The following is a 10,073-nucleotide window of genomic DNA, read 5'->3' on the forward strand; positions in this document are numbered from 1 at the left end:
TTTACTGTATCATTTAATGCTGTTTGTCTATTCCTTTCAATGTCGTTAATGTTTGTGTCCTTGTTTTCTGTTTGCTCCTGTCTCTTCTTAATTCTCCTTCTGTTTCTTTGGTAACACGCTACTATCCTTGATTTTTCCTCTTTATTTTCTAATTTCCTTTCCTTACTTTCCCCTTTTTACTTGATTGACTCTGTTATATATAATAAAGAGAAAGTATGGCAATTGGTCAAGAAATCATCCCAGATTTTTACATTTTTGGACTTAGGACACCTGAAAACGTCGAGAAATACAAAAAAGTTCGAGCTTTTTTTCTCTGTATGTACGAATATTAGTGTGTGGGGCACGATTTTGTTCACTCTGTTTGAAGCTTAATAACTTTCTTGTGCTTTAATAACACTCCCTGTGCTTTCTGTCGAAATTTTCTGAAATTTTGCGGGGAGGTTTGTTTATTAGGGAGATTGTTGCTATTAAATTTTGGTGGTTAAATGTCAACGGAGTGGGAAGATAAAGGGTTGTCGTGTGTCGTATCTCGAGTAGGGTAAAACTAATGTTTTACTCGTTATTAGCATTTATAACTTTTTATAAAATCCGTCCTTACCCTTAAAATTAAGCTTTTTGCCATTTTATAATAATTAAAAATATTTTTAAAAAATTTGATAATAAAATATCATAACAGATGGCGCCACACTCAGTTTTAGTTGTCGCCAGGAAAGTTAAGCAACTCGTTGCTGTATTTTTTCCCATTGATTTTCTAATTTCCTTTCCTTACTTTCCTCTTTTCATTTCCTACCTTTTCCCGTTTTATTTTCTTTAAGTTATATTTCTTTCGCTTATCTCTTATTCTCTGCGTTATTTTGTATGTAAATAATATCTCAAAATCAATATTTTGCGTTTAAATTTTTCTTTTAATCAGAAATTTTTAATAATAATATTAATAATATATATTATTTACTTCCTAAAATAAATTTTAATTTAGTAATTTCTTTAAGGTTTAATCCTTTATTTGAAAATTGCATTAGTTAAAAATCTAATAAGCTTATGTACTTTAAAAATGAAGATTAAGGATTTATTTTGGTAAAAAAAAGAGAGTAAAATTGAAGCAGTTATTTTTAAATTAAATCAATTTTTTAGAATTTTCTTTGTCGAACTTCATCTCAACTTCTCCATGTCAACTAGCTACAGCATATATTCAAGTTATGTTCATCCAATTTTAAAATCCGGTGAGGTGAATACGAAGTTACCTAGACATTGCTCTTAACAACACCCACAGGAGTAAAAATTCGATGTAACGAACCATAAAAAACGTACAAATCCGGAGAAGTAAAGTTTAGTATAAGAATGCTTATCTCTTCAAAACACTAGCCTATGACTAAAGTCACACATCGAAGAGAATTTTTTCGATATTTTATTATCAAACATTTGATTTGTCAAGAGTTTTTACATGAATTTTTTATAAACCAATCAAGTAAATGTTTAACTTTTACTGGTCAGACTCGAAGGAAATTAAAGTAAATTATAGTTAAAACCCTTTCCGAGTTTACTAAACCACTTAATAGTTTACATCGTTCAAGTTTTTTACATGATTATTAAGCAAATTTTCGAGCTAGAAGTGGTCCAAGGGCACCAATTTATTGGTAATAATGGTCGTAGAGTTTAAATGTATTGCATCTAACTACAACGAATAAATTCGAAACGGTCTTTAATATAATTTTTTAAAGGGTAAATTGCTGTAACATTGATGTATGAGAATGGAAATTGAGTCACGTTTTATCAATACTCGTACGGGACTTCATACATTATTATCAAATTAACTCGAAGAGGGCCATAGCAAATGAATTTATACAATGACATTTCAAAATAATTATTATAATATATAATTTTATATCGGTCGGGAATGATAGAGAAAAGTAAGATTTAACTGTAATTTAGAGATCAATACGATTCAAAGAGGTAGGAAATTATGCAGGATATTCAAATACTTTTTTTTTGGTAGTTTATGGATCACCAAATTTCCTGAGATCTGAATATAGAATCCGTATCCTTTCTGTATGTTTATCGAATTTATGTTTAACCAGAGTTATAATGCTTTCTTCGAATGTGTGCAGATAATACATTGACTTTAATGTAGTGCGGAAGTAACAATATATATATATATATAGAAAATGTATTTTTGAAGCCATCTTATAGAAAAATTCTTTTTGCATTCTTCAATTTTTTCCTGTTTATTTATTTTTTTTTTTGTCGAATTTGATTTTTCCTCACGAATTTAACATAAATTTTTCTTACTTTTTTTAATATTACATTTTGAAATATTTGAATCGAACTTACTCAATTTTACGCATTCAGAAAAATCCTACATCTTTAAAGTACAGTAAAAAAATCATTTTACAGTATATTAATAACATTTTTTAATATAAATTTTCATTAGGTATATTAATATAACACATAAAAATATCTCACGGTCCAGTTACTCCTCTCCTCTCCTTAATAATAGAGAGATGCGGAAATTGTAGAATTGTCTACATCAGGCAATTAGATCAATAAAAATATTATCTAAATCTCTCTACAATTTGTAAGATGACAAGAAAACAATTGTAAAATGAGACCAGAAGTTCGTGTAACCGTGTTAAAGACCACTTAATACGTTGGCAGTTTCCCTAATCGAACATTATTTTGGCTCGTATCCATCACATTAAAATCGATGTGTAATTTTTAATAATAAAATAAATTGTATATAAGTGTGGAGAGTGATAGTATCCACTTTTATATATCTGTAAATGGAACTTTATTTATTTCTTTTGATTATTGTTGTATCAAAGATCTCTCCTGGATACTTTATTTCACACTCGAAACTCGTAAACACAGCAATTCTATGCAAGTTAAAGAAAATTGAAGAAATAACACCAAACATTTCAACCATTCCTCAAGGATTTGTTACTGTAGTAGCATTTCCACTCTTAGCAATTTGTTTTCAAAATAACTTTCCTTTCCAACTTATTAAAGGCTGAAACTTCCTACATTTTTTTTCTTATTTTATAACGTTTTATAAAGGAATATCGCCTTGCAAATGATATTTAAAAATCTTATTAACTTTTAAAATTTTCTAAGCAAATTTAAATAATTAAATTTCTCGTCTCATCATACGCCAAACTGGGATTGTAATGTTAATAAATAGCCTATTATTTAGCTAGTTTAATAATGTTCCCCAAGGGGAAGATAAGTAAGAAGACTGCTTTCTTTGTTTGGAATCACATAACTGAGATTGTAAGCAAGAAAATCCCAGTAATGTCCAACCAATTACTACTGCAAGTAGAAGAATTCTCATATTTTAGACAACCATTAGAAATGAATGCAAACCAGACATTAAAACGTTGTTTATCTTATTAATTTTAGATTAAATTTGTTTTAAAAAGAAAAAAAAACAACATTAAAACCTTTCAATTTACAAAATGAATAAGAAGAAATATTACGGATTTAAACGAAATTAAATAATATTTATAAGGAAAAAAAAAGTCGAAAATCCTTCCTTGGAAGCTTCGGTTTCCAGTAAAAATATTTAAAGTTAATTAGCCATGGATAATAATGCAAAAACATAAAACGAAAGACATCATTAGCTGTTATAGTAACGATATATAGACAAACAGATCGATGATATATTATTATATGTGTTATTATTAATCTTGTTAGCATTTTAATAAATATTTTTACATAATTTCGAGATTTTTGTAAATAAATTTCAACCTTCTTAATAAAGAAACGGATGATAACTTTTAAGAATTTAAAAAGATTTATTTATTATTCACATGCAATAAACAGGTTTGATAATTCCTGTTTATTTTTCTATACAAGTTTAATTATATAAAAGAAAGAAAAGTTTATATATAAAAAAAATAAATAAATAAAATTCCCTTTCATAATTTATTATAAATGATGGTTAAAGGATCAGTTATAATAAATCGTGAAAGGATCCTTAAAGGATCGTTTTCTATTAACAGTGATCCTTGATGTTAATTTTTCACGACTTTAAACTCTGTTAAGAAACAATTTAAATGTATTTTCTAAGTTTTATTAACTTACTATCGAAAAAAATAATAATTTTTTTTTATATTTTCCTCTTACTCTTTCCAACACTTACAAGTAATTAGCGTAAGATAAGAACTTTCTTCTGTCTGTAAAAAAATCAAGTAATTATTGATGAAAGAATTTGATGGTGTAGATTAAACTATAAATTTTTTTAAAATTAGTATTTTAATCGCTTTAGTTTTATCATATTTTCTTGAACAGATGGCTAAAGATTTGCTAGAGGAAACAGGTTGAATATTGGAAAGATTCCAAACATCACGAATGCTGAATGGAGAAGCCGGAAGATGGAGAGATGTTGGAAGTACATTTCTTGATTATTGGAGAATGGATGCGGAAGAAAATCAGGATAGCGATAGAAAAAAATATATATATGATATAAAAGTGCAGATAACGTAAAATAAGAGAGGAATATGATATATTGACGTTTATTCCGTAAATTGGAGGCTGGAAACGATGCTCTTACACTCAGATTAATCAAGATTTGCAATTCGATACATCTCTTTAATTTTCTATATGTCCTATCGGATGTATTTAAATTTTTTATGTATATTTATATCAAAAATAAGATTAAAATTTCCCGTTTTTTTATATTTCTTTTATTAAATATTAAAGCAGCAGCCATCTAATCGCATTTGCAATGCGATATTTCTAATACTCTTTTATAAAATTTGCATTTGATATATTTAATTCCGAGATATGTAAACTTTAATATGGTTTAGCTTTTAACCTTTAATATATTTTTAAAAATTAAATAAGAATTATACATTTAAAGAAAGCCGAAAAATCTTTAAGTGGAATTCGACAGAGGAGAAAAAGTGGATATTTTTATAAATTAATATTTACTGGGAATCATTTTGAAGATGATTTTACAGTAGCAAGCTTTTATATTAAACTCATGAAAGACACCAATAGCTGAGAAATCCAATATTCCTTAAGGAATTTATCCGACAGGTAATGTAACAGGTGCGATCTGAATATTTAACGAAAATTCTGATTTGATTATTGCTAAGAGAAATCCTTAAGGCGACACAAAATTCCAACATTAATTAAATTTCCCGAATTTATTCATTTTTCATTCTTCCATCAGAAATTTCGCCCAAAATTCAATTTTCTTGTTAGTATAACACTTAATAATTACTTATGTTAATACCTTGATCATAAAGAAAACGACGAGTCTCCTCCTTTTCTTCTTCTTCCTCGTCTTCTCCATAATGGCTTTTTGATAAGTCCACTAAAAACTCGTTAAAGGCTAAACTATTATTACACTATGTTTTTTTCCTATTCCACGAATTATGAGGTTTACAAACAGAGATTACAACATGAAGATATTAATGAAGGTTTGTCACTAAAGCCGTGGTTAAGAGTAACTGTTCTCGTCTCCATGACTTCATTTGTTAGTTCAGACGGACAAAACTAAGCCGATCATATCAGTAAGAATTGCATAATTGTCAAATTTACATAACAAACGAGCCTTTCATTTGTTTTGGATGATCTTTCCTGACATTCCTCAATTGCTACGTGTTGCTTCATAAATAGGAGCCATACGAGCTGTTAAAAATACAATTTTAATATCCCAATCTTTCGTGTTAAGGATACTCGTGCCTAAATAGGCGTAAATAATGCTTATCAGTCATAAATTTTTTTAGAAATTTCACAAATAAATACAAGTAAATTCGTAGCAATGCAGCGAGTCAGAGCGATAATTGCTATTGAGCCAAACTGCATTAAATTAGCTTGCAGGGAAAAATATTTAAAAATTTTTAAATTTGTAAAGCTTCCATCCTCTAATTTCTCCTCTTAATTTTCAAAGCATTCCTTTCACATAAATTGAATTTTCCTTTAATATAAAATTTCTCTGCTTTAATAATTTATTACATTACATTCCGAATTTATATCATCTTAACATTATCAGCGAATAACTAACCAATTTGACTCTCTTTTTCTTTCTCTATCTTCCCAGCAAACAACTTTGCTTAATGTAAAATTGCTTTCTCCTCTTAATAAAAAACCCGATCTTATTTTTAAAGAGAAAGATTAGAGAGAGAGAGAGAGAGAGAATGTAATTTTGTGTAGAAAAATATATGATAGAAAGTTAAATTTTAGATAATTTTATACATAAAATATTTAAATTATTTTGCGATTGATATGTTTATTAATTCATTTCATTCTCTATTTAAAAATTAATTTATTTCATCAAAGATTTTCAGACAAAATTACCGGAATTTCGATCACTTCTCCTCCCTCCACAGCTTCTAGTGTACACTCTTGCTATAATTTTTATATAAAATCCCAATTGTATTATTATTATTTTTCTAAATAATAAAGCCAATACGCTTAAGAATAAAGTTGGATGATTATAACGAGCATTCTTATTTTACATACAAATGATTTATTTCTTCAAATACTCATTTATTAGTGTATACATAATTAAAAAAACAAGAAACGAACTTAAAATTTTAAATAATTTTACCGAAAATGACCAGACAGATATATTTTATATATATATTTATATGAGTACATGAGGGCTGGTATACTGTACAGGTTTTGTTTTGGCCATGCTATATACATAGAGTCATATCAGGTACAGTCACAACAACGACGAAGACATAAATGCTTTCCTCCCGCACCGATTCTCAAATATGGCGCTCGGTATAACGTCCAACACTGACAACGTTACTGCTACACGCAAGCATACGGAATTACCCGTTTACTTCCTTTCCTCGACCTTCAGCACATAAGAAAGTAGCAAAGATGTCTGCAGTGTTTCGAATATTTTTTTTTTCCTTTAAAAAAATAAATTTCGTTCTCCGCATTGCACATCTTATTGCGTGGTTCGAGATTGTCAACATTGAGACATGTAATTGTCGGATTCACCCGAAGAAGTTAGAGAATAATTGGCAGAGTCCCTCCTCTGCATCTGCACTCCGGGAGCCATCATCAGATGAGGATTGAGAGGTTTGCTGTAATGGCCCAGCGTGTGGTTCCTATTTTGGTTGATCACCTGTCTGGGCGAAGTGGGAGCAGTCTTTGGTCCGTAGTCGGGTTGATCCGAGAAGGAAGTCATTCTGATATTAGTTGCTCTACCGAACGGTTCACCCGTAGTTGCTGCATCTTTACTTAATTTTGGCTTCCTCCATATCACCATTGTGGTCTCGCGTGGGTCGTAGTAGATCCCAGCATCCGGTTTGTAAGTCTGGTTGCCGTGCATCAAGACCCCGGGGGTGGCAATATTACGTTGAAGAGACATGCTCTTCCACGCGTGTCTGGGAAAACTGATGGGTGTCAAGTTTTCCATACTAGTAGACCGCTTATCGCCACCCCCGCTAGAATTAGAGTGGACACCACTCGAAGAATCACTTCCTCCTCCTCGATCGGGAGTGGTAGAAGTTTCGCTGACTGAGCCCGAACGAGGGGTCAGGTTTTGATCCACGCTGCCTTTACTGGCTCCGGAATCCGTGCTCCTGGTACTCTTTGGTGTGATGTTACCCCCGATTAGGCCGTTGGCACTGTGTACTACAACCGGTGCATTAATTTGGCGAATGGGCGGGTTCTCCTCCAGAAGTAATTCGTAATCACCATCATCCAACTTTTTCATATCCATCACGTCATCTTGGCTCTGAAAATAATGAAAAAAAAGCATTAATATTTTATCACTTTACGGTAACAGCAGAGCCATTTTCGTTATAACAATAAAGTATTTTTGGCTCTTTCTATTCGACTCGATAAAATTCTTTACGCGTAATCTGTATATCGATAATTCTATTTTTACTCCAGCTGTAAATCAACGAAAAAGTTCAAAAGTTTGAGATTTTTTCCACGTTTACGAAAGCTCGGAGGATGCTGTTTATTATTCTTAGCCGTTTAGAAAAAGGATATTATTAAATGAATTTTGAAAAGATTTACAAAAATGCTTTCTAAAGATAACTAATGGTGTAACTCGGTATACAGCAATTTGTCTATGTGGAGAAAGGCTAATAATAAAAGGGAAATGGCGTTTTGACGGTGATAATGCTTCTGTCTGTCCCACCCATTTTCTATCTAAAAGGACAGGAAAATATGATTGATGAACTTGTGCGACATCGCTATTTAAACAGAATATTTTATTGTCCTTTCCTCTTAAATAAAAAAACGCTTATCGAACTTGCTTTTCCAAAATCGATATCTTGAAGATAAACATGTCTTTAACGTTCATCATCTCATAATTACGGAATTTTGAATGATGTTTAACCGTTGAGTAATTGCCTATGTTTCTAAACAGATTTACAAGTCGAATACAGGATATATTTATATTTCTGAATCTGTAATTTCAAATTTTCTAAGCGTTACACTAAAATTTGGTGGGGGGAAAAATAGATGCGAGTTAATAGAATGTAAATTTTCACCTTTATCTACTTGTGGAGAATATTTTTAATTAAAAGCTTTTATTAAAGAGAAAACACCAATGAATGGGAGTTTAGAATTTAATCTATTTTCAATTTTCTGCATGATTTGAAGACCACTTAACTTCTAATAATAAAATATAAAGTTACTCCGCTTTTCTCACCTGCACTTCAAAGCCATCTTCGTCTGGTCGCGGTGGAGGAGGCAAATCCTTTAGAGTGGCATAATCGCCCTCTTCCGAGTTTGAATCCGACAGATCTTCTAATTTAACGTTCTTCTTGTGCTTCCCAGAATTTTTTGGCGATTTCAATGACCTGGTGCGCTTACAGGAATTACTACTAAGGAGGCCTTCGTCGAAAGTGACTTTATGTTTAGTTCCTGGAGATTTCCTTTGATTCTTTAGCCAAGTCAATCTGTCCGTTTCCGGAGAGCTTTTAGTGTCTTTAGGTGATGGAGGTTTAGGTTTCAGCCAATATATATCATCATCATCACTCGGGGTGGGTTGTTTCCTAGAAGTAGCAGATTTCTGCGCCACGCTCAATATAGCTTTCTTCGACATTTTCTCTCGTACTTGAAACGTTTGGCCATTGTCTATTACTAATAGTGGAGCTTCTTTACCTCTTCTGTATCCTTCTACGCTTTCGTTAGCAGTTTTTCCCGCATATCCGTTACACATGGAATGAGCGTAGGGCATAGATTCGGGAAGCGAAACTTCCATTTTTGTTTCAACAGTCAGCATCAACCAGAACAACAATCCACAAGAAAAGATGCATTACCGTACCGGTGACAGCTGCCAGCACCGCACCGTCTAAACTTCCACAGTACACTAAAGTGTAGTCGTACATAAGCGGCGCGGCAGACAGGGCTATCATCAGTACTACTAAAAATGCACTAACGTGAGGTATATAACCCCACAGCCTCTTGGCTTCGTTCTTCCAAGTCACATGATGCTTCTGTACATCCCTATCTAACCACTCTCGATGCTTTTGCAATCCGTACATGTAAAGCACAGAGCCAGAGAGCGTCATGATGATGTTGGAAACCTAGCAAAACAGCCAACACGGATAGTGGCGACGTTAAGTAGAGAAAGAGGCGTAAATCGATAGAAGGGATAGTCCTGGGGGCCGATGATGAGTCTGCAACCTTTAAGTACAAAACGGCAAAACCGGTGGAAGGATAGGTAGCTGTTGGGGCAGGCCATGTTAGGAGAGGTGAGTTTGGAAAGGAGAAGTATAAGTCCGAAAACAGCTTATTTGACTTTCCATAAAAACGCGAAGGGTGACCCTTACTGCAAATACACCAAGAGGCGCCGTAGCGTAATCTAGAGGTATTCTGACGAGGGATGGAGGAAGTGTCGTCCAAGTTGCGGCGAAGTGCTAAGATTTTTAGCCGATGTCCTTTCAGGTCCGCTGATTCCGTCTTTGCCACAGTGTCTGTCTCGTTAACTGTCTGAACAAGAGCCTGAAGAGCTACCAGTCGTTACGCGATAAGTCATAAAAGTCCGATCTGTTTTCCACAGTCATCTGAAATTGTTAAATAAAAAACAATTTATATAAAACTGGTATACAATAATATTCGACTTCCTACTTTTAATCATATATATATCTCTC

General features: G+C 32.3%; 1 protein-coding gene across 1 annotated transcript; it reads right to left on the reverse strand.

The window, feature by feature from the left end:
* Positions 1-6,559: 6,559 nt before the first annotated feature.
* Positions 6,560-9,560, reverse strand: LOC136990572 (protein tincar-like). The gene is given in 3 exon segments (XM_067288967.1): positions 6,560-7,699; positions 8,627-9,208; positions 9,210-9,560. Coding segments are annotated over 3 exon segments (1,638 nt in total). The 5' UTR covers positions 9,492-9,560; the 3' UTR covers positions 6,560-6,925.
* Positions 9,561-10,073: the final 513 nt, after the last annotated feature.

The sequence above is a fragment of the Centruroides vittatus genome, unplaced genomic scaffold (genome assembly GCF_030686945.1).
Source record: "Centruroides vittatus isolate TY-2023 unplaced genomic scaffold, ASM3068694v2 scaffold_946, whole genome shotgun sequence".
NCBI lineage: Eukaryota > Metazoa > Arthropoda > Arachnida > Scorpiones > Buthidae > Centruroides > Centruroides vittatus.